The sequence below is a fragment of the Gymnodraco acuticeps genome, unplaced genomic scaffold (genome assembly GCF_902827175.1).
Source record: "Gymnodraco acuticeps unplaced genomic scaffold, fGymAcu1.1, whole genome shotgun sequence".
NCBI classification, from domain to species: Eukaryota; Metazoa; Chordata; class Actinopteri; order Perciformes; family Bathydraconidae; genus Gymnodraco; species Gymnodraco acuticeps.
Window position 1 is genome coordinate 1,204 of NW_022991679.1, and position 25,397 is coordinate 26,600.

General features: G+C 48.1%; 2 protein-coding genes across 2 annotated transcripts; one reads left to right on the top strand and one right to left on the bottom strand.

The window, feature by feature from the left end:
• Positions 1–373: 373 nt before the first annotated feature.
• Positions 374–9,620, top strand: LOC117534522 (kinesin-like protein KIF20B; the record flags this gene model as incomplete). Its single annotated transcript, XM_034198732.1, is given in 3 exon segments — positions 374–461; positions 1,323–1,444; positions 9,287–9,620. Coding segments are annotated over 3 exon segments (294 nt in total), but the record flags the coding sequence as incomplete, so codon positions are not given.
• Positions 9,621–23,508: 13,888 nt separating this feature from the next.
• On the bottom strand, positions 23,509–25,266 carry LOC117534524 (monocarboxylate transporter 12-B-like; the record flags this gene model as incomplete). The annotated part of the gene is given in 2 exon segments (XM_034198733.1): positions 23,509–24,077; positions 25,007–25,266. Coding segments are annotated over 2 exon segments (463 nt in total), but the record flags the coding sequence as incomplete, so codon positions are not given.
• Between the last annotated feature and the right edge of the window lie 131 nt (positions 25,267–25,397).

The window sequence follows — 25,397 nt, forward strand, 5'->3', positions numbered from 1 at the left end:
CCCGATGCAGGACTCTGACCCAAGGCCGCTTTACATGGTGAACAAACAAACAAGCATGAAAGCAAACCATAAAGTAAAACATTAAATAAGTAGCAGTGGAAGCAGGGGGACTGTGATGGGTCAGGGGTCAAAAACCCAACTTTGGGACATTTTTCCAAAATTGTGCAATCCTAATATTGTGTGTGTGTGTGTGTGTGTGTGTGTGTGTGTGTGTGTGTGTGTGTGTGTGTGTGTGTGTGTGTGTGTGTGGTGTGTGTGTGTGTGTGTGTGTGTGTGTGTGTGTGTGTGTGTGTGTGTGTGTGTGTGTGTGTGTGTGTGTGTGTGTGTGTGTGTGTGTGTGTGTGTGTGTGTGTGCGCGCGCGTGTGCGTGTAGAGTTCTGCAGTGAAGGAGAAGTGTGACGGCGCTCTGAAGAAGATCGGAGATTTGATCCACAGCTCTCCCTCCATCCTGGGCAGCACAGGTACCGTTTCATTTCATCTGTGTTAGAAAACTCTCCCTGCTCCCCGGCTTGAGCTTCAATCTCAGGACCCATGTATTTATTATCGTCTCAAGAATGGAAGTAGTTGATATTTTTTCTCAATATTCTGACTTTTTCCAAAAACCTAAAATGTTAATAATCACTGGTCCCCGGCTTGAGCTAGTGAATAAATAAATTAATTTAAGTTTTCCGCACTCCCGCTTGAATATCTCCGCAATGGAGCGAGCTTAAGTTTAACTTTTGATTGCTTGATGTAGCCCAGCGCAACACCTTCGTCACACATGTTGCCACTTGTTTGTACCATTTTCTGGCGATTTGTAATCTGTTCTAGAAAAACGATGGAGAAACACTGCTACTGGATTATCAACGGGGGGAGCCTCGCTGCGGGGAAATTATACAGATGGCCAGTCCGCCCCCAAAACATGTCTATGCACACGTTATTATTAATAATCATTCTTAAAAAATGATAACATTGTTTTATTTAAATGTAATCATCTCGCGACCCCCACTTTGGGAACCCCTGTTCTAGGTAATCACACATCCTGTCATTTACACAGCTACAGTTGGGATGCCTCTGTTCTCATGTTACTCTCATGTTGGAAGAAGACATTCACGTGTGTGTGTGTGTGTGTGTGTGTGTGTGTGTGTGTGTGTGTGTGTGTGTGTGTGTGTGTGTGTGTGTGTGTGTGTGTGTGTGTGTGTGTGTGTGTGTGTGTGTGTGTGGTGTGTGTGTGTGTGTGTGTGTGTGTGTGTGTGTGTGTGTGTGTGTGTGTGTGTGTGTGTGTGTGTGTGTGTGTGTGTGTGTGTGTGTGTGTGTGTGTGTGTGTGTGTGCGTGTGTGCAGCTAAGAGCATCATGGGGCTGGTGAGCGGTCACTCTGTGGAGAAAGAGGTGGTGCAGAGACCCAAACGAGGACGCAGGAAACTGTTCAAGATGGACGCCACGCTGCAGGACTCCCCAGATGCAGTGAGGAGGAAACGACAGACACCCATCTTAATGTTTCATAGATGATGTATACATTAGAGCAGTGGTTCTCAACCGGTCAGGCCTCGGGACCCACTTTTTACCCAACATTTCGAACCACAATCTATTCAACAAAAAATCGTGCTGTAATATTATATACGCTTTTCAGCAAACATTATGAATGAAAGTGAAGTACAGTGCTTATATCCCTTCACAGAACTAAAGTATGCTTTAAAAAAAGGTTTAATGAGATGATGGAATCAAAGCTGTGTAACATAAAAAGGCACATGCTGGAAACCCAACCCCAGCAGAGGGGTCTGGGGGGATTTTTAGAAATACTTACATATAAACTACGCATTCTGGTACACTCTGAGAAGAAAACAAATAAATCTATTACTACCCGACATATTAATAATATTTTATGCCATTGTCTGTTTTTCACTTAGTTCTGACAGCTTGCTGCTCCTCACAGAGAGAAGAGCAACGAGGAGAGGGTCTGTGTGACTTACTTTAAATTGTGGGTAAGGGTCGACATCAGCAAAGATGTTTTATTGAGAAGATGATCACTAAAACAGAAGTTTTCAAAACCGTTTATGGTCTCCGGTACTTCCAGTCCAACGCCTGCTGCATGCACAGCGTTAGAAAATCGGGCCTTCAAAATAAAAGTTTGACTTTTTCCCCAAAAAAGAAAAAAAAGAATTTCAATTTTCTTTTTTCAATTTTTTTTCTTCACTCACACATCCGCGACCCACTGGAAACGGGTCCGCGACCCACTGGAAACGGGTCCGCGACCCACCAGTTGAGAACCACTGCATTAGATAATAGAACTCACCACTGCTCGCCAGCTAACAGCAGCTACTATTGGATATAGTTAGCGGTTAGCGTGAGCATCAAGCAGAGGTGTGGACTCGAGTCACATGACTTGGACTCGAGTCACACATTTTATGACTTGAGACTCGACTTGACAACATCACAAAAGACTTGCGACTCGACTTGGACTTGAACACCAATGACTCGGGACTTGACTTGGACTTGAGCCTTCTGACTTGAGGTGACTTGCTACTTTAATTCAGAGGTCTCCAACACGCCGATCGCGAGCTGCCGCTAGAAGAGCAGACTCCCGTCGGGGAAAGCAGAATCTTCAGCCGCTCCTACTCTTGCTGAGAATCCTTGCAGGCAGGGGCGGGTCTTTATTTAGCTGGCCCACCATGCGGCCAATCATATGCGAGGACACACTAGGATCATACCATTATGTGAAAGAAGGGTGGGGGGCACAGCATGTGTAGTGGTACAGGCCAGCTGCACAGAGCGACGGGGAGACGGGGAGCCGGATTTAAATGCAAGCGCGTCGGAAAAAGTCAAGAAATGAGCGAAAACCGAAAAAAGAAGCAGCATCCGGCTGCTTTTCAATGATACTGGAGAAAGCAAAGCTGAGTGCAGGATGTGTAAAATGAAAATAACCTTCAGAGCAGGGTTTTTTGTTGGTAACCACTCAGGATTTATTGTCAGAGGTGGGAGAAGTTCAGACAATTAAAACAAGTTACAATCAGGGTTCCCGCGGGGTCTTAAAAAGTCTTACATTTGATAATCAGAATTTAAGGCCTTAAAAAGGTCTTAAATATGATTCAGGAGGTCTTAAAAATTATCGGATTTGAAAGGTACTTCTATGTTGCGATAGCGTCTAAATGTGTTTTGGGGGAAATGTCCGGGCTGCAAAGTAACCAGTGCGGTAATAGCCTTTCAGTTCCCCCCAACAATTTGTATTGAATTAAATCAACATGGAACCAGTAATCACTAACTTTGTTTCCCCCGGCCCCTTATTGGAGAGCACCCAGCTAGTAACCTAGCAACCAAGCTTCAGCTCATGTAGCCTATCTTCGAATCTACTTACAAATAAATATGGGTTAGTGTCAGTTCAACCGTATTTGGTTGGAAAACATCTAATTTAGTGCTTGGTTGAAACCAGTGGAGGGAACGTGTTTGAAGCCCGCTGCACCTTTTGCAAAATAAATTAGTGTTTGTTTTGCTAATGTAGCGTTAGCTAGTGCAGCAGCAGCTAATGCAGCGTTAGCTAGTGCAGCAGCAGCTAATGTAGCGTTAGCTAGTGCAGCAGCAGCTAATGCAGCGTTAGCTGGTGGAGTGTTAGCTAGTGCAGCAGCAGCTAATGTAGCGTTAGCTAGTGGAGTGTTAGCTAGTGGAGCGTTAGCTAGTGCAGCAGCAGCTAATGTAGCGTTAGCTAGTGGAGCGTTAGCTAGTGCAGCAGCAGCTAATGTAGCGTTAGCTAGTGGAGCGTTAGCTAGTGCAGCAGCAGCTAATGTAGCGTTAGCTAGTGGAGCGTTAGCTAGTGCAGCAGCAGCTAATGTAGCGTTAGCTAGTGCAGCGTTAGCTAGTGGAGCGTTAGCTAGTGCAGCAGCAGCTAATGTAGCGTTAGCTAGTGCAGCGTTAGCTAGTGCAGCAGCAGCTAATGTAGCGTTAGCTAGTGGAGCGTTAGCTAGTGCAGCAGCAGCTAATGTAGCGTTAGCTAGTGGAGCGTTAGCTAGTGCAGCAGCAGCTAATGTAGCGTTAGCTAGTGGAGTGTTAGCTAGTGGAGCGTTAGCTAGTGCAGCAGCAGCTAATGTAGCGTTAGCTAGTGGAGCGTTAGCTAGTGCAGCAGCAGCTAATGTAGCGTTAGCTAGTGGAGCGTTAGCTAGTGCAGCAGCAGCTAATGTAGCGTTAGCTAGTGGAGCGTTAGCTAGTGCAGCAGCAGCTAATGTAGCGTTAGCTAGTGCAGCGGTAGCTAGTGGAGCGTTAGCTAGTGCAGCAGCAGCTAATGTAGCGTTAGCTAGTGCAGCAGCAGCTAATGTAGCGTTAGCTAGTGCAGCAGCAGCTAATGTAGCGTTAGCTAGTGCAGCAGCAGCTAATGTAGCGTTAGCTAGTGCAGCAGCAGCTAATGCAGCAGCTCCCGCAACAACACCGGGGGACCTCCGGGCGAAGTTTGGGTCTACGTCAACCCTAAAAGCGGATGTGCTGTAGACGCTAAATACCGTAGCTAAACACCAATCATACAACAGCAACGATGAAATAGTGTAGCCAAGGCAGCAGAGCTCTGAATATAGCCACACACACACACACACACACACACACACACACACACACACACACACTAGGGCTGCTCGATTATGGCAATAATCAAGATTATGTTGGTCAATAATTAATATCACGATTATTAAATACGATTATTCATTGACTTTGAAAACATCCATTTATTTAACTTTAAAACAAATAATAATTTGAACAGTATCTGTTTAACTGTTGATTACCCTGAACGTATAATTCAACTGAAAAACCAATACAAAAATTAATTAAATAAATTATACATTACTAACAAATTCATTAGATCAAATATGTTGTGGTGCACTGTCACAACCTAGCAAAGCAAAATAATCGTTTTTTCCGATTATGTTGTTTTCGTAATTGTGGCAGGCCAAAATCGTAATTGCGATTAAAATATGATTAATTGCACAGCCCTAACACACACACACACACACACACACTCAAGGGCACACACATACACACTTTTTGTCTAACACGCTAACACAGTTCTGTACTGTTACGCTGTTGTGTTCAGTCATTGTTCTCGTGAATACATTTACTTTGTAAGTGATTATGGGACGTATTTCTTCTTTATATACATTTTCCATCCATCCATCCATCCATCCATCTTCTTCCGCTTATCCGTGGTCGGGTCGCGGGGGTAGCAGTTCCAGCAGAGAGCCCCAAACTTTCTTTTCCCTGGCGACATCAACCAGCTCTGACTGGGGGATCCCAAGGCGCTCCCAGGCCAGCGAAGAGATATAATCCCTCCACCTGGTCCTAGGTCTACCCCTTGGTCTCTTCCCAGCTGGACGTGCCTGGAACACCTCCCTAGGGAGGCGCCCAGGTGGCATCCTAACTAGGTGCCCGAACCACCTCAACTGGCTCCTTTCGACGCGAAGGAGGAGCGGCTCAACTCCGAGTCCCTCCCTGATGACCGAACTTCTCACCTTATCCCTAAGGGAGACACCAGCCACCCTGCGGAGAAAACCCATCTCGGCCGCTTGTATCCGCGATCTCGTTCTTTCGGTCATGACCCATCCTTCATGACCATAGGTGAGGGTAGGAACGAAAATGGCCCGGTAGACAGAGATCTTTGCCTTCTGGCTCAGCTCCCTTTTCGTCACAACGGTGCGGTAAAGCGACTGCAGTACCGCTCCCCGCTGCTCCGATTCTCCGGCCCATCTCACGCTCCATTGTTCCCTCACTCGAGAACAAGACCCCGAGATACTTGAACTCCTTCACTTGGGGTAAGGACTCATTCCCTACTTGAAGTGGACAGTCCATCGGTTTCCTGCTGAGAACCATGGCCTCAGATTTGGAGGTGCTGATCCTCATCCCAGCCGCTTCACACTCGGTTGCGAACCGATCCAGTGAGTGCTGAAGGTCGCAGACCGATGAAGCCATTAGAACCACATCATCTGCAAAAAGCAGTGGTGCAATCCTTAGTCCACCGAACTGCAGACCCCCTCCCCCATGACTACGCCTCGAAATCCGATCCATGTATATTACAAACAGGATTGGTGACAAAGCGCAGCCCTGGCGGAGGCCAACCCTCACCGGAAATGGGTCCGACTTACTGCCGAGGACCCGGACACAGCTCTCGCTTTGGGAGTACAGAGATTGGATGGCCCTGAGTAGAGACCCCCTCACCCCATACTCCCGCAGCACCTCCCACAGTAACTCCCTGGGAACTCGGTCATACGCCTTCTCCAAGTCCACAAAACACATGTAGACCGGATAAGCGTATTCCCAGGCCCCCTCCAGGATCCTTGCGAGAGTAAAAAGCTGATCCGTCGTTCCACGACCAGGACGGAATCCGCATTGTTCCTCCTCAATCTGAGGTTCGACAATCGGCCTGACCCTCCTTTCGAGTACCTTAGAGTAAACTTTCCCGGGGAGGCTGAGTAGTGTGATGCCTCTGTAATTGGCACACACCCTCTGATCCCCCTTTTTAAAAAGGGGGACCACCACCCCGGTCTGCCACTCCTTCGGTACTGTTTCCGACTTCCACGCAACGTTGATGAGACGTGTCAACCATGACAGTCCCTCAACACCCAGAGCCTTCAGCATTTCCGGGCGGATCTCATCCACCCCTGGGGCTTTGCCACTGTGGAGTTGTTTGACGACCTCAGTGACCTCCCCCCGGGAGATCGGTGCTGATCCCCCGTCATACTCCAGCTCTGCCTCTAACATAGAGGGCGGAGTTGTCGGGTTCAGGAGTTCCTCAAAGTGTTCCTTCCAACGCCCTAACACTCCATCAGTTGAGGTCAACAACGTCCCATCCTTACTGTACACAGCTTGGATGGTTCCCTGCTTCCCCCTCCTGAGGTGTCGGACAGTTTTCCAGAACAACTTTGGTGCCGCCCGAAAGTCCTTCTCCATGTTTTCTCCGAACTTCTCCCACACCCGCTGCTTTGCCTCGGCCACGGATGAGGCTGCTGCCCTTCGGGCCTGTCGGTACCTTGCAACTGCCTCGGGAGTCCCCCGGGATAACAAATCCCTGAAGGCCTCCTTCTTCAGTCGGACGGCTTCCCTGACCACCGGTGTCCACCAGGAGGTTCGAGGGTTACCGCCCCTTGAGGCACCTAGGACCTTGAGACCACAGCTCCCCGCCGCGGCTTCGGCAATAGAGGCTTTGAACACCGACCACTCTGGTTCAATGTCCCCAACCTCCACAGGAATGCCCGAAAAGCTCCGCCGGAGGTGTGAGTTGAAGGCCTCCTGAACTTGGGCCTCCTCCAGACGTTCCCAGTTCACCCGAACTACACGTTTGGGCTTACCAGGTCTATCCAGAGGCTTCCCCCGCCACTCGACCCAACTCACCACCAGATGGTGATCAGTTGACAACTCCGCCCCTCTCTTTACCCGAGTGTCCAAAACATACGGCCTCAGGTCCGATGATACGATAACGAAATCGATCATGGACCTTCTGCCTAGGGTGCTCTGGTACCACGTACACTTATGAGCATCCTTATGTTCGAACATGGTGTTTGTTATGGCCAATCCATGACTAGCACAGAAGTCCAGTAACAAACCACCACTCCGGTTCAGATCAGGGGGGCCGTTCCTCCCAATCACGCCCCTCCAAGTGTCTCCATCATTGCCCACATGTGCGTTGAAGTCTCCCAGCAAGATTAAAGAGTCCCCTTCAGGAGCCCCATACAGGACTCTTTCCAGGGTCTCCAAGAAGGCCGTATACTCTGAACTGCTGTTGGGTGCATAAGCACACACAACAGTCAGAGTTTTCCCCCCCATAACCCGCAGGCGTAGGGAGGCGACCCTCTCGTCCACTGGGGTAAACTCCAACAACGAAGCACCTAACCGGGGACTTGTGAGTATCCCCACACCCGCCCGGCGCCTCACACCTTGAGCAACTCCGGAGAAGAATAGAGTCCAACCCCTATCCAGAAGTAAGGTTCCAGAGCCGACGCTGTGCGTAGAGGTGAGCCCAACCAGATCCAACTGGTAACGCTCCACCTCCCGCACAAGCTCCGGCTCCTTCCCCCCCAGAGAGGTGACGTTCCACGTCCCCAAAGCCAGCTTCTGTCGCCCGGGTCTGGTCCGTCGAGACCCTCCGCTTTCACTGCCACCCTTCTGGCAGCGCACCCGACCCCATCGATGTTTCCCGTAGGTGGTGGGCCCGCGGGACGTATATACATTTTCCTTCATACTTTATTGCCGTGAAATAGGTCTTAAATTCTATTCAAAGTGGTGTTAAAAAGTTTTAAATTTGAGTTGGCGAAACCTGCAGGAACCCTGTACAATAAAAAGTCCTGCATTCAAAATGTTACAAGTAAAAGTACAAAAGTATTAGCATCAAAATATAGTTAAAGTACCACCTGCAGAGGGATCTAGATTCAGGTGTTCTTTTCCCCATAGAGACCGCCTGGCTGCACATTATCCCTTGCATAAAGATAGATTGTGGGTCCCTTACAACATGTTGTACACAGTGGAAATAAACATTCTGGTTACCTCAACATCAGGGATCTTATACATTAAACTCCTTCTGAATCAAACCGTCACGGTAGCCTTACCTTACTGATCCCCCTTAAATTAGAAAAACACACGTTACTTTACCAGCAGAGAGAAAATTGATTATTAAATGATTAATGTGACTAATAAAGAGCAATTTGATTATTAAGTATTATTCTGTTGATCGATGTCATTACATTTGGTGAAAAACACATAATGACTTGTTTATGACTCGTTTTGTCAAAGTTTAGGACTTGACTTGAACTTGCCCATCCTGACTTGAGACTTGACTTGGACTTGCAAAACAAAGACTTGAGACTTGACTCGGACTTGCAAAACAAAGACTTGAGACTTGACTCGGACTTGAGCGCAAAGACTTGAGACTTGACTCGGACTTGCAAAACAATGACTTGGTCCCACCTCTGGCATCAAGTGAAGCACAGAGAGGAGCAGCTGCAGGAAACCAGGAAACACTTCATTAGAAATGATCCAGGTTTCCAGCATCCTCAAAGACTTCCTCCTGACGACAACAAGCCACTGCTCAGACCCTACATCCATTTAGATCAAACAGAGAGCTATGTGACGTTAGCTGCAGTTAGCTGTTAGCAGTTAGCTGCAGTTAGCTGCAGTTAGCTGCAGTTAGCTGTTAGCAGCAGTTAGCTGCAGTTAGCAGAGAAACAGAGCTAACAGCTAACTGCTGTTCCCTGTTCAGGCTCTTAACAAATAATCGTGATTTAATCGTGTCGTTAAAGGAGAGGACGAAGATTTAAAGCTTTCTTTTTGTTTTCTTTTTTTAAGATGTCTGGAAGAGCGAATGAAGAGAAGGAGAGCGATCACCTGATCATCAAGAGACAGCTGCGCTCCAAGACCTGCAGGAAGTGACATCATCAGCAGGAAGTGACATCATCATCCTCAGGTAGTGACCTCATCATCCTCGGGGAGTGACCTCATCATCATCAGGGAGTGACATCATCATCGTGGGACTTCACCACAATGTTTCGGCGGTATTAAAAACTGCACAGAAACTTTTTCTACTTTTAGTTTGTAGGGGTTTGATTTTTTTTAAAGATCAGAGAACAGACAACTTTCCACTATCTGGTATTTTCAAAATAAAAGCCATCTATTAATCAGAGATTGAACTGTTATATTTGTTGTGTTTAGTTGGAGCATGAAAATATTAAATCTGGTATTTCTTGTATAATTTGTATTTAAACAACACACACACACACACAGCTGTCTGTCGTGGTGGATGTAACACACACACACACAGCTGTCTGTCGTGGTGGATGTAACACACACACAGCTGTCTGTCGTGGTGGATGTAACACACACACACACACAGCTGTCTGTCGTGGTGGATGTAACACACACACACACACATCTGTCTGTCGTGGTGGATGTAACACACACACACACAGCTGTCTGTCGTGGTGGATGTAACACACACACACATCTGTCTGTCGTGGTGGATGTAACACACACACGCAGCTGTCTGTCGTGGTGGATGTAACACACACACACATCTGTCTGTCGTGGTGGATGTAACACACACACACAGCTGTCTGTCGTGGTGGATGTAACACACACACGCAGCTGTCTGTCGTGGTGGATGTAACACACACACACATCTGTCTGTCGTGGTGGATGTAACACACACACACATCTGTCTGTCGTGGTGGATGTAACACACACACACATCTGTCTGTCGTGGTGGATGTAACACACACACACATCTGTCTGTCGTGGTGGATGTAACACACACACACACATCTGTCTGTCGTGGTGGATGTAACACACACACACAGCTGTCTGTCGTGGTGGATGTAACACACACACACAGCTGTCTGTCGTGGTGGATGTAACACACACACACAGCTGTCTGTCGTGGTGGGTTTAACCAGGGGTTAAATTGGGCCGGGCTGTCCGGGGCTAAACACCGGCACATAGGAAAATGCTCTGACGTCATGCCCCTCGCATATTTTTAACAATGTATGCAGCATGCCTATATCATATGTTTACACAAAAAATATATACATGTTAAAACTTTTCTTTCTATATGTTTAAGGTTCTGAATAATTCGAAAAATCAATAAAACACTCTTTCTAGCTGTAGGGAACATAAATAAGATGACGCGACGATGACTTGCACTTTTCAAATTTCTCGCGGGTTTCCCCTTTCTTTATTTTCTTCAAATCTACTTGGCTGATCGGCGACCACACAGTCTCTTCCGTCAGTCACAGACAGCCAGCAGAGTGACAGGTGAACCCGGGAACAAGTGTGGAGGAAATAGGTAATACGCTGACAGGTTTCTTAACATGAATTCCTCTGATATTCTGGTTTTACGTTCGACTACCATTAAATTAAATAACGTTTTTTTGTTTTAACTAACTTTGGATCAAATCAAGCGTTTCTTAAACTAAGAGAAAGACAGCAGCCAATGGTCGATATTGTTGACTTTATTTTAGAATAGCAGATCTCTGCGACCAGCTATAGTTTGTCGGCTTTGTCAGTGAACGTGTGTCTCTGCTCCGATCGTGAGCTTTACACCGCAGCACCTCCCGCGGGACTCTGCTGCGGTTCCTCCGTGCAGAGCGCCCGTTTCCTAAACCATGCTATGCAGGGGCGGTTCTAGGGGGGGGGCAAACACGGGCCAGTGCCCCCGTAACACTGACCAGGTACCCCCCTATGGCTCCCCTCCAAAAAAAGGTTACAATATTACGATTTATTGGAATTAAATCAAATCAGAGACCAGGATGTACAGTGGAGATTAAACTGTTCATTACCTTATAAAAGCAAATACTGTTATGTTTTTTAATTAAATTGTCACTTAAATTTACCAAAACAAATAACAATTATTGTATTTTATGTTTATTTTACAAAATTACTTTATACTGTCTTTGTCAATTTAACCCGCTTTTATTGAACCCCTCTCATGGAATAACTGGCCCCAGCCTGATGCTATGTATGTGAGTGCATAAAGCTGAGATATGCATATATTTATTTCCTTTCTCTTTGAAAGTTTAAAGTGAGGCATGATGCAGAAATGAGTGAAGCAAAAAGGAGGAAACTTACAGACTTCTTTAAAAGGTAAGACATCACTGCTACTTAGCACTGCCCTAACCCTAACCCTAACCAGCCATTTGTATATTTTATTTATTCACCATAAGTTCCTTTGTTAATTATCCTACATTTAAATGCAGAGTTGAGCAGAACAAGGCAAGTGATGGGCGAGCAGGGCAGCTTGGAAAAGAGAGAGGATCAGAGCAGCGTAAAGAAGGGAAGGGAGTGGAGGAACTTGAGGAGAGGAGTAGAGCAGCCTGAGGAGGACAGAGGAGCAGAGCAGCCTGAGGAGGACAGAGGAGTAGAGCAGCCTGAGGAGGACAGAGGAGTAGAGCAGCCTGAGGAGGACAGAGGAGCAGAGCAGCCTGAGGAGGACAGAGGAGTAGAGCAGCCTGAGGAGGACAGAGGAGCAGAGCAGCCTGAGGAGGACAGAGGAGCAGAGCAGCCAGAGGAGGACCAGAGGAGTGGAGCCCTAGAGACAGAGGAGCAGAGCAGCTGAGGAGGACAGAGGAGTAGAGCAGCCTGAGGAGGACAGAGGAGTAGAGCAGCCTGAGGAGGACAGAGGGAGCAGAGCAGTCCTGGGGAGGACAGAGAGTAGAGCAGCCTGAGGAGACAGAGGAGTAGAGCAGCCTGAGGAGGGACAGAGAGCAGAGCAGCCTGAGGAGGACAGAGGAGCAGAGCAGCCTGAGGGAGGACAGAGGAGTAGAGCAGCCGGAGGGAGGACAGAGGAGTAGAGCAGCCTGAGGAGGACAGAGGAGCAGAGCAGCCTGAGGAGGACAGAGGAGTAGAGCAGGCTGAGGAGGACAGAGGAGTAGAGCAGCCTGAGGAGGACAGAGGAGTAGAGCAGCCTGAGGAGGACAGAGGAGCAGAGCAGCCTGAGGAGGACAGAGCAGCCTGAGGAGGGACAGAGGAGTAGAGCAGCCTGAGGAGGACAGAGGAGCAGAGCAGGCTGAGGGAAGCAGAGCAGCCTGAGGAGGACAGAGGGAGTAGAGCACTGAAGGAGGACAGAGGAGCAGAGCAGCCTGAGGAGGACAGAGGAGCAGAGCAGCCTGAGGAGGACAGAGGAGCAGAAGCAGGCTGAGGAGGAACAGAGGAGCAGAGCAGCTGAGGAGGACAGAGGGCAGAGCAGCCTGAGGAGGACAGAGGAGCAGAGCAGCCTGAGGAGGACAGAGGAGCAGAGCAGCTGAGGAGGACAGAGGAGCAGAGCAGCCTGAGGAGGACAGAGGTAGTAGAGCAGCCTCGAGGAGGACAGAGGAGTAGAGCAGCCTGAGGAGGACAGAGGAGTAGAGCAGCCTGAGGAGGACAGAGGAGTAGAGCAGCCTGGGAGGACAGAGCAGCCTTGAGGAGCAGAAGAGCCTGAGGAGGAGCAGCCTGAGGAGGACAGAGGAGTAGAGCAGCCTGAGGAGGACAGAGGAGCAGAGCAGCCTGAGGAGGACAGAGGAGCAGAGCAGCCTGAGGAGGACAGAGGAGCAGAGCAGCCTGAGGAGGACAGAGGAGCAGAGCAGCCTGAGGAGGACAGAGGAGCAGGCAGCCTTGAGGAGGACAGAGGAGCAGAGCAGCCTGAGGAGGACAGAGGAGCAGAGCAGGCTGAGGAGAGCAGAGCAGCCTGAGGAGGACAGAGGAGCAGAGCAGGCTGAGGAGGACAGAGGAGCAGAGCAGGCTGAGGAGAGCAGAGCAGGCCTGAGGAGGACAGAGGAGCAGAGCAGCCTGAGGAGGACAGAGGAAGCAGAGCAGGCTGAGGAGAGCAGAGCAGCCTGAGGAGGACAGAGGAGCAGAGCAGCCTGAGGAGGACAGAGAGCAGAGCAGGCTGAGGAGGACAGAGGAGCAGAGCAGGCTGAGGAGGACAGAGGAGAGCAGAGCAGCCTGAGGAGGACAGAAGGAGCAGAGCAGCCTGAGGAGTACAGAGGAGCAGAGCAGCCTGAGGATGGGACAGAGGAGGACAGAGCAGCCTGAGGAGGACAGAGCAGCCTGAGGAGGACAGAGGAGCAGAGCAGGCTGAGGAGAGCAGTGCAGCCTGAGGAGGACAGAGGAGCAGAGCAGCCTGAGGAGGACAGAGGAGCAGAGCAGGCTGAGGAGAGCAGAGTAGCCTGAGGAGGACAGAGGAGCAGAGCAGCCTGAGGAGGACAGAGGAGGACAGAGCAGCCTGAGGAGGACAGAGGAGCAGAGCAGGCTGAGGAGGACAGAGGAGCAGAGCAGCCTGAGGAGGACAGAGGAGCAGAGCAGCCTGAGGAGGACAGAGGAGGACAGAGCAGCCTGAGGAGGACAGAGGAGCAGAGCAGCCTGAGGAGGACAGAGGAGGACAGAGCAGCCTGAGGAGGACAGAGGAGCAGAGCAGCCTGAGGAGGACAGAGGAGCAGAGCAGCCTGAGGAGGACAGAGGAGCAGAGCAGCCTGAGGAGGACAGAGGAGCAGAGCAGCCTGAGGAGGACAGAGGAGCAGAGCAGGCTGAGGAGGACAGAGGAGCAGAGCAGGCTGAGGAGAGCAGAGCAGGCTGAGGAGGACAGAGGAGCAGAGCAGCCTGAGGAGGACAGAGGAGCAGAGCAGCCTGAGGAGGACAGAGGAGGACAGAGCAGCCTGAGGAGGACAGAGGAGCAGAGCAGCCTGAGGAGGACAGAGGAGCAGAGCAGGCTGAGGAGGACAGAGGAGCAGAGCAGGCTGAGGAGAGCAGAGCAGGCTGAGGAGGACAGAGGAGCAGAGCAGGCTGAGGAGAGCAGAGCAGCCTGAGGAGGACAGAGGAGTAGGGATGGGTATCGTTTGAAATTTATCGATTCCGATTTCGATTCCGGTTCTGCTTATCGATTCCGGTTCTTATCGATTCCCCGTTTCGATTCCAAAATTGTAAAATAAAGAGGTCAAACGTTTAGATAACAAAAATATATTTATTCTTAAAAGCTTTAACTGAAATTGTTACTAAAAAATATACATGCAATACAAATGTATTGCACAATAGCTGTGCTTTATTTTAACTGAGCTATGCCTGTGGCAAGCTATTAACAGGCATTACACTTTGCCTTTTATTTTTTAGTGTAGTGGAGCCTCACTTCAGAGTGTTTACCGCAACCTATCTTTGGTGTTATGAAGTGACTGAGCTCGTGAAATGTCTACGGGAGGGCGGGGGAGCATCGCTGCGGGGCAACTGTGGACCTCTGTCGCCTGTCAGCGCAATTTATATGATGCCGTTTAAAAAAATGAAGGGCGGTGCCGGCCGTCAGCGTACCGAGCCGGCCGTCAACGGCCCGCTGACGACCGGACGTTCTGTGATTCTCCAGGTCCGCCCTGTATTCCACCGGGTCACCGCAGCACCGCGGTGCAGACGGACCCGCTGGAATACAGGGTCTACCGCGTTTAGGAACCGTTAAGCAGAACCGAAATTGTGTATTTTGTATGGGTACCCGGTACCCGGCATTTTCTTATCGGTTCTCATCTGGAACCGAGTTTCGGTTCCCAACCCTACAGAGGAGCAGAGCAGCCTGAGGAGGACAGAGGAGCAGAGCAGGCTGAGGAGAGCAGAGTAGCCTGAGGAGGACAGAGGAGCAGAGCAGCCTGAGGAGGACAGAGGAGGACAGAGCAGCCTGAGGAGGACAGAGGAGCAGAGCAGGCTGAGGAGGACAGAGGAGCAGAGCAGCCTGAGGAGGACAGAGGAGCAGAGCAGCCTGAGGAGGACAGAGGAGGACAGAGCAGCCTGAGGAGGACAGAGGAGCAGAGCAGCCTGAGGAGGACAGAGGAGCAGAGCAGGCTGAGGAGGACAGAGGAGCAGAGCAGCCTGAGGAGGACAGAGGAGCAGAGCAGCCTGAGGAGGACAGAGGAGGACAGAGCAGCCTGAGGAGGACAGAGGAGCAGAGCAGCCTGAGGAGGACAGAGGAGCAGAGCAGGCTGAGGAGGACAGAGGAGCAGAGCAGGCTGAGGAGAGCAGAGCAGGCTGAGGAGGACAGAGGAGCAGAGCAGGCTGAGGAGAGCAGAGCAGGCTGAGGAGAGCAGAGCAGCCTGAGGAGGACAGAGGAGCAGAGCAGCCTGAGGAGGACAGAGGAGCAGAGCAGGGAAGCAGTGTAGCAAAGGCTGACAACTTGCCTGACTGCTGGAATCAAAGTCAATTGGAATATTTTACACAGAAATATACATTTCTAATAGTTGGAAATAAAAAAATAGGATGCAAATCATGCAGGGAAGCGGGATCCCTTGGGGCAATGAGAACAGGGAAACAGAGGTACTCATTCTCTACTGAATGGCAGAACTGTAGGGTAGGCCCATATGGCAACAGCAATGAGAAGCAAATGAAATCATTGAGAAAGAAAATAAATGAACATAGTGTCTCACAGAGTCACAAATTAGCACAGGACATAGTAAAAAGACAAAATCAAGAAGCTTTAAAATCAAGCTTTCTAAAAACTCAAAAAGACATTTTGGCTTCCACCCATAATGTCTTTAGAACGGCATACGACATTGCAAAAGATAACCGGCCATACTCTGATCATCCTGGACTAATAGAACTACAAATGATAAATGGTGTAAATGTTGGCCGAGTACTCCACTGAAATGTTACATGTACAGACATTGTACATTTTATCTCAAAAGAAATGAGGGAAGCCCTATTGGCAAGTATCAAAGTGACCCGACCAAAGCTAACTGTTCTTGTGGATGAAAGCACCTCATTAAGCAAGAAGTCTTGTCTTATTGTGTACCTAAGAACGTCAGTTGATAGCTCAGAGCAGTGACCTTCTTCCTAGATCTTCTCGAGCTAGAGAGTACAACTGCAGATGGAATCGTTAGTCAACTACTGAACTGTCTACAGAAATATGGCCTTGATGATGCTTTTCTGAAAGAATGTCTGGTGGGATTGTGCTCAGATGGAGCCTCCGTAATGGTAGGCAGAAAGAATGGCTTCTACACAAAACTGAGAAGTGAGTACCCAGGCCTCATAGGCTGGCATTGTCTAAACCATAGGTTGGAGTTGTCTGTGTCAGATGCAGTCAAGCACCGAAACCAACCACGTCACAGCTTTTCTTGACCAGCTATACTGTCTCTATCATCAGTCACCAAAGAACTTAAGAGAGCTTGATGCTGCAGTCTCTGAAGTAGGTGTATGCTTGAGGAAGATTGGTCGCGTCCTCGGGATCAGGTGGGTGGCTTCATCTGTTAGGACAGTAAATGCTGTTTGGATGTATGCTGCACTCTATCATCACCTCACATCTGCACGTGTAGATGTGAACCGTTCCTCAAATGATAGATGCATGAATGAGGGGCTAGCAGCAAAGCTGACGTCAGTTGCTTTTGTTAAAAACCTTGGACTGATGATGGATGCACGTGAGGAGCTGAAAGACCTGTCTGAGGCTCTACAGTCGAGAGACATTAGACTGTCTCAATCAGTACATCTGATAAAAAGACAGCTAGATGTTTTTAAAACCATGAGCAGGAACCCAGACAGTGGTTTGTTCTACAAAACCGCATGTGAGGCAGAGCAGCAAGATGTTTGTAATGGCATAACACTATGCAATGACCCAAGGCAGAAGATAATAGATCCCACAAAGTTTTATGCAGCACTATGCAAAAGCATGGAAACAAGGATGGTCACAATTGAAGAGGAATCCCTCTTTCAAAAGGTCAATGTTCTTGATACAAAGACATGGCCAAGCCCTCTACCATTAATGTATGGTGAGTGTGAAATAAGAGAGCTATGCACTCTTTTAAAAATCTGATTCTCTGGTGTTAAGCGAAGTTATAGGGACTTTAAGGAGAATGCCAGTGTGCCGATGCACATGTCCCTTCTAAAGCTTAACAACGCAGTGGAAACCATTGCTGTGAACAGTGCAGAGTGTGAGAGGGGTTTCTCAGAAATGAATGCAGTTGTAACATCAATGCGCTCACAACTGAAAACTCAAAATGTCTCTGCTCTAATGTTCATTCAAATGGTTGGACCTCCTCTTACTTCTTGGGACCCCACAATATATGTGAGGAAGTGGGTAGCTACCAGAAGGTCTGCAGCATTTAGCCTGTAGACAAAGATGCACGACTACACAGGCTTCCCCCTATCAGCCATCTGGGATTTGATGAAGTAGCTGGTCGTACATACAGTAATGTTGTTGAACTGCTTATATTGATGTGGACTTTCATTCCTCAATCAATTCAGATAATATTTCTCTGTACTCACATAGTTGTTTTTTAATGTTCTTGAGTAAGTGTGCAGAGAAATGTTGACTTAAAATGCCAATTTGAAGGTCTGTAATTTGTGAAAAATGTTTGTGTATATATTAATAATTTCAAATGTAAATTCATTCCAGTTAAATAATACTAATAAAAAGACGGTCTATTTGACTTTCTATGTTTACTTTCTCGATTGGTGGCATGAAATACTGCATCTGATACAGGAGCAGTTGCTTTAGGATTGGGCATCATATATTGCTCCCCCCCCCCCCCCCCCCAAAAAAATAAAACACAGCCCCCCGACATATCAAATCCCAACTTAACCCCTGGGTGTAACACACACACACAGCTGTCTGTGGTGGTGGATGTAACACACACACAGCTGTCTGTGGTGGTGGATGTAACACACACACACAGCTGTCTGTGGTGGTGGATGTAACACACACACAGCTGTCTGTGGTGGTGGATGTAACACACACACACAGTTGTCTGTCGTGGTGGATGTAACACACACACACACAGCTGTCTGTGGTGGTGGATGTAACACACACACAGCTGTCTGTGGTGGTGGATGTAACACACACACACACACAGCTGTCTGTGGTGGTGGATGTAACACACACACAGCTGTCTGTGGTGGTGGATGTAACACACACACAGCAGTCTGTGGTGGTGGACGTAACACACACACACAGTTGTCTGTCGTGGTGGATGTAACACACACATAGCTGTCTGTGGTGGTGGATGTAACACACACACACACAGTTGTCTGTCGTGGTGGATGTAACACACACACACACAGTTGTCTGTCGTGGTGGATGTAACACACACACACAGCTGTCTGTCGTGGTGGATGTAACACCCACACACACAGCTGTCTGTGGTGGTGGATGTAACACACACACACACAGCTGTCTGTCGTGGTGGATGTAACACACACACACAGTTGTCTGTGGTGGTGGATGTAACACACACACACAGTTGTCTGTCGTGGTGGATGTAACACACACACATAGCTGTCTGTGGTGGTGGATGTAACACACACACACACAGTTGTCTGTCGTGGATGTAACACACACACGCAGTTGTCTGTCGTGGTGGATGTAACACACACACACAGTTGTCTGTGGTGGTGGATGTAACACACACACACAGTTGTCTGTGGTGGTGGATGTAACACACACACACAGCTGTCTGTGGTGGTGGATGTAACACACACACACGCAGCTGTCTGTGGTGGTGGACGTAACACACACACACAGTTGTCTGTCGTGGTGGATGTAACACACACACAGCTGTCTGTGGTGGTGGATGTAACACACACACAGCTGTCTGTGGTGGTGGACGTAACACACACACACAGTTGTCTGTCGTGGTGGATGTAACACACACGCAGCTGTCTGTGGTGGTGGATGTAACACACACACAGCTGTCTGTGGTGGTGGATGTAACACACACACACGCAGCTGTCTGTGGTGGTGGATGTAACACACACACACAGCTGTCTGTGGTGGTGGATGTAACACACACACACAGTTGTCTGTGGTGGTGGATGTAACACACACACACAGTTGTCTGTGGTGGTGGACGTAACACACACACACAGTTGTCTGTCGTGGTGGATGTAACACACACGCAGTTGTCTGTGGTGGTGGATGTAACACACACACAGCTGTCTGTGGTGGTGGATGTAACACACACACAGCTGTCTGTGGTGGTGGATGTAACACACACACAGTTGTCTGTGGTGGTGGATGTAACACACACACACAGTTGTCTGTGGTGGTGGATGTAACACACACACACAGCTGTCTGTCGTGGTGGATGTAACACACACACACAGTTGTCTGTGGTGGTGGATGTAACACACACACACAGTTGTCTGTGGTGGTGGATGTAACACACACACACAGCTGTCTGTGGTGGTGGATGTAACACACACACACGCAGCTGTCTGTGGTGGTGGACGTAACACACACACACAGTTGTCTGTCGTGGTGGATGTAACACACACACAGCTGTCTGTGGTGGTGGATGTAACACACACACAGCTGTCTGTGGTGGTGGACGTAACACACACACACAGTTGTCTGTCGTGGTGGATGTAACACACACGCAGCTGTCTGTGGTGGTGGATGTAACACACACACAGCTGTCTGTGGTGGTGGATGTAACACACACACACGCAGCTGTCTGTGGTGGTGGATGTAACACACACACACAGCTGTCTGTGGTGGTGGATGTAACACACACACACAGTTGTCTGTGGTGGTGGATGTAACACACACACACAGTTGTCTGTGGTGGTGGACGTAACACACACACACAGTTGTCTGTCGTGGTGGATGTAACACACACACAGTTGTCTGTGGTGGTGGATGTAACACACACACACAGTTGTCTGTGGTGGTGGATGTAACACACACACACAGCTGTCTGTGGTGGTGGATGTAACACACACACAGCTGTCTGTGGTGGTGGATGTAACACACACGCAGCTGTCTGTGGTGGTGGACGTAACACACACACAGCTGTCTGTGGTGGTGGATGTAACACACACACGCAGCTGTCTGTGGTGGTGGATGTAACACACACACACAGTTGTCTGTCGTGGATGTAACACACACACACAGCTGTCTGTCGTGGTGGATGTAACACACACACACACACACACACAGTTGTATGTCGTGGTGGATGTAACACACACACACAGTTGTCTGTCGTGGTGGATGTAACACACACACACAGCTGTCTGTGGTGGTGGATGTAACACACACACACAGCTGTCTGTGGTGGTGGATGTAACACACACACAGCTGTCTGTGGTGGTGGATGTAACACACACACACGCAGCTGTCTGTGGTGGTGGATGTAACACACACACACAGTTGTCTGTCATGGTGGATGTAACACACACACACAGCTGTCTGTGGTGGTGGATGTAACACACACACAGCTGTCTGTGGTGGTGGATGTAACACACACACACGCAGCTGTCTGTGGTGGTGGATGTAACACACACACACAGTTGTCTGTCGTGGTGGATGTAACACACACACACAGTTGTCTGTCATGGTGGATGTAACACACACACACAGCTGTCTGTGGTGGTGGATGTAACACACACACACAGTTGTCTGTGGTGGTGGATGTAACACACACACGCAGCTGTCTGTGGTGGTGGACGTAACACACACACACAGTTGTCTGTCATGGTGGATGTAACACACACACACAGCTGTCTGTCGTGGTGGATGTAACACACACACAGCTGTCTGTCGTGGTGGATGTAACACACACACACAGCTGTCTGTCGTGGTGGATGTAACACACACACACAGCTGTCTGTCGTGGTGGATGTAACACACACACAGCTGTCTGTCGTGGTGGATGTAACACACACACAGCTGTCTGTCGTGGTGGATGTAACACACACAAACACAGCTGTCTGTCGTGGTGGACGTAACACACACACACAGCTGTCTGTCGTGGTGGATGTAACACACACACAGCTGTCTGTCGTGGTGGATGTAACACACACACAGCTGTCTGTCGTACACACCAGGTAACTAACGGTTCAAAAGAATACTCTTTACCTGAGCGACTTTAAAACTGACTGTTTTCTGTAAATATTTTATATAAAAAGCTCCTTGTTTTAATGAGTGTTTTAATGAGTCTTGAATTCATGAACCGGTTTTAACTTTTGTGGATAAATCATTTTCAATAAATTCAGAAATCAACTTTTATTTCATTTGTTTTATTATCAATTTATCTGCAGATTATTCTCTAGATTCCTGGTTTGGTGAATAACGTGTAAACCTAACCTGATGTCATGTCCAATCAGCAACCAAGGTAACTGGATTAATATTGATTAGAGTGCACAATAGAAATAAGATAATTGAGAGAAGAAAGAGAGAGATGTTATAAAACCCAGTTAGATTAACATCCATTGGCACACTTTGTGTGTTTGTGTGGATATGCAGCACATTAACATTTTAATAGCACTTAATGACTGACTGAATGGAAATGACAATACATGAAAATGTTTCCAATAAAATGATTTTTGACCACTTAGTTGTATTTCACATATTTGTAACTAAATGAAACATGAATTGAAACTAAACACGGTATAAACTGAGGAGTGAGTCTCGTGAGGTTCATGTGTTTTCTTCACTCCGCTGGGAAACTGCTCTCATGTCAAGAAGCATCAGATCAGTGCATGCACTGCCTCGTCCAATCAGTGAGCGATACACAGTAAGGGGGCGGGGCGAGTGTCTGAGGACTTCATCAGAGGATGGTCTGGTGATTCCTCGATTATCGCTCCTCGAAAAAAGTCAGTTTGTCGTAAAACTGTTGAAATATAAGACTATGAAAAATACACAACTAGAAAGACTACAAGTCCCAGAGTCGCGTACATTAACGTTACACATCACCCTCGTGTCACTCACCGAAACCTTGAAGCCGGTCCCGCATGCTGGAACCGACTCACTCCCCTTGTGTGTGCAGCTCTCAACGCGCCCAGACTTGGAGTGATTTTCACCTCTTTTAATACTTTCCGCCTCGTTCTAGAAGAAAGAGTGAAATGTTCCAACGTGCCGGCTGGGTGCGAGGCGGGAGATGTAGTGTTGCTTCAGTTTTACGACACATTTTAATTTTTTTGACTTGAAAATGATCTTTTAAATTGACAAACATCATATGTGTAATTCAATTCAAACGGGATGGAAAGATAATCTTTCTCTCTCCATTGACTTCCAAAATACGGTCCCATGGAGGTCCACCGGAAGGGGAGGGGCTTCGCCTCAGCTCACTCTGCTTCCGGTACCCGGTGTCGAACCTTCAATACAGATCTCACAAACATATAGATGTGCAAATCTGAAACATACAGGTCAATATCACCTTGCTAGCTGAACCGTCAATACCCCAACACATATTCTTAGATATACTTAATTTTGAGTTATTTAGACACAATTAACACTTTTCATGTCTTGTTACATAAGAATAGATCATAAGTGTAATTATGTGAGAATCACTATTCTTGTGGTGCTGCTGCCTTATCAGGCCCATATGGAGCAGCGCATATTAAGACCAGAACTCATGAACAAGAACTTCCTCACTTGCAATGAATCAGCTCTAATCAGAGGGTTACTGAGGAGAAACTCAACTAACGGCTGATTACTTGTAGAATAAGGCATTACTAAGTGTTTTATAATGACTGACAAAGAGCCAATAAACTGCTCATATGCATGTTGAATATAAAGTGTTTCCTAAATCAGAAATACAGACAGTAAAAAATGCCCCCATTGAAACCCATTCAAAGCAACAATTACAGAAAGAGAAATCACACATTTTATCAACGAAACATGATCCTTGTTCACACTGAGGGAACATGTAGGTACCTGTGCTCACCTGGCGTACCTGTGCTCACCTGGCGTACCTGTGCTCACCTGGCGTACCTGTGTTCACCTGGCGTACCTGTGCTCACCTGGCGCACCTGTGCTCACCTGGCGTACCTGTGTTCACCTGGCGTACCTGTGTTCACCTGGCGCACCTGTGTTCACCTGGCGTACCTGTGTTCACCTGTGCTCACCTGGCGTACCTGTGTTCACCTGGCGTACCTGTGCTCACCTGGCGTACCTGTGCTCACCTGGCGTACCTGTGTTCACCTGTGCTCACCTGGCGTACCTGTGCTCACCTGGCGTACCTGTGTTCACCTGTGCTCACCTGGCGTACCTGTGCTCACCTGGCGTACCTGTGCTCACCTGGCGTACCTGTGTTCACCTGACGCATTTTGTTATATTTTTCAAAATGTAATTCAAAATCAAATTTTCTCCCAATTTTTTATTTATTTAAACCACTATATTTTTTAAAGCTCAAAATAAATCGGTCTCATTTAAAGTCGTTTTGTTCAATCTGCTCTGTGGATATTCCTCTGAAATAATCCACCTGGAGTTTTAAGGTTTCAAAGAAAAACACATTTCAGCAGTTTCTCTAAATAATTAAAAACATGAGGACATTTGGTTTAATTATTCATTTATCTCCGGTTCTTCAGACAAGGACAACTTCAGTTTGCCCTCGTTAAGACCCTCGTTAAGACCCTCGTTAAATCCATTTAGAGAGTTAAAGAAACCCAACCAGTTTCTCCGGGTTTAAAGTCGCCGTCTGGATTAAATCCCATTTCCCCCCCCGAGGCTACGTGGCCCCGGCCGGACTGACGGGGCGCTCTGATTGGTCGGGCAGGCAGAGGGGGCGTGGCTTGTCCTCTGAGGCGTTCAGGTGTCGGTGGCAGCGTCGGATCCCGGTGATCGCAGAGATCACGGCGGCGCTGGCCAGCAGGGCGCCGCCGCTGAGGAAGAACGTCGGAGAGTAACTTCCTGTGACGTCAACGAGCCAACCTGTAGAAGAGAGGACGTTTGTATAACATTCATTTATAACTTTATATGATTTTAACTGAGGTTCATTAAGACACGTCAAAAAAATACTTATTTTAACGACATTAGTTAAGTCAGATACTTACGTCAACATACAGACATGTTTAAGTTACGTGTGAAAACGTAGTTCTGTAAAACATGTTTATTTAAACTAACAGGTCAATTAGGTCAGGTAACAACGTACGCATTTAACGTACGTTGAGCGCGACCGCACACTTATAAAGAAAACCCATTAACCAGGCTTAGTGTGATTCTGTTTATTTGTACTTTAATGACCATTCGTTCGCTGTTATTGATCATTGTGGAGACAGACATGTTCCTGTTGTTTTGTATTATAGCAGCTTTCGGATGGAATCAATACATGTCCGACTATCACAAGTAGAATCATAATGACAAATCAAATGTGCCTGTAGAAAAGAGGATAGCAACAGATGTGCCAGTGATGTTGAACCTCAGAAGTCGGACAGTCCTTGAACACACCGTGTAAATCAGGGGTGTCCAAACCTTTTTTTTTCACCGAGGGCCACACACAGAAAAACATAGGAAGGGCTGGGCCGCTCACTAGAGGTGTACTGCCTACATCCCAGCTCCCAGAGGGTTCACTTTATTGTGTTGCTCATCCCTTACAACAGAAGCTTCAGAGTGAGAATGCTAACAAGAGGAAACATGAAGGGTATTTCAAGCTTGTTCGAACATGTTTTCAACTTGAATGGACTGAAAGTTCTTATTCACACATGAACTGTGTAATATCTGTTTTCATCTATATTTAAGGACAATACAAGTTTCTTTTTTAGGCCGCATTCCATTCCATACGGCCCACATTATACTTTGTGAATTTGCTGAGGGACGATTCAAAATGGCCCCCTGGTTTAAAGCTAATCTGCGCGTCTCACCTCCGACCGGCGGGCTGAGCAGGTAGGGGATGGCGTGCAGGAAGTAAACCACTCCGAGCGCAGAGGAAAGGTACGGCGCTCCGACCACGTCCGAGATCACCACCGGGATCAGAGCCACGTAGGCGCCGTCGAAGTATCCGTAGAGAACAGCGAAGGGAACGAGAAGCTGGAAGGATCGCAGCAGCGGGACGAAGAGGCAGCAGAGACCCTCCATCGCTACCGCTAGCACGTAGCACGGCAGCCGGTACGCCTTCAGACACCTGGGACACAAAACAAGGTCTCTTAAGAAAAGGTTTCTGACTCGTAGCAGAAGGACTTTAGGAAGAAGAAAACAATATAGTGTAAACATTTGAAATGCCATCTTTGTTATGTTAAGTAGCACGTAGCACGC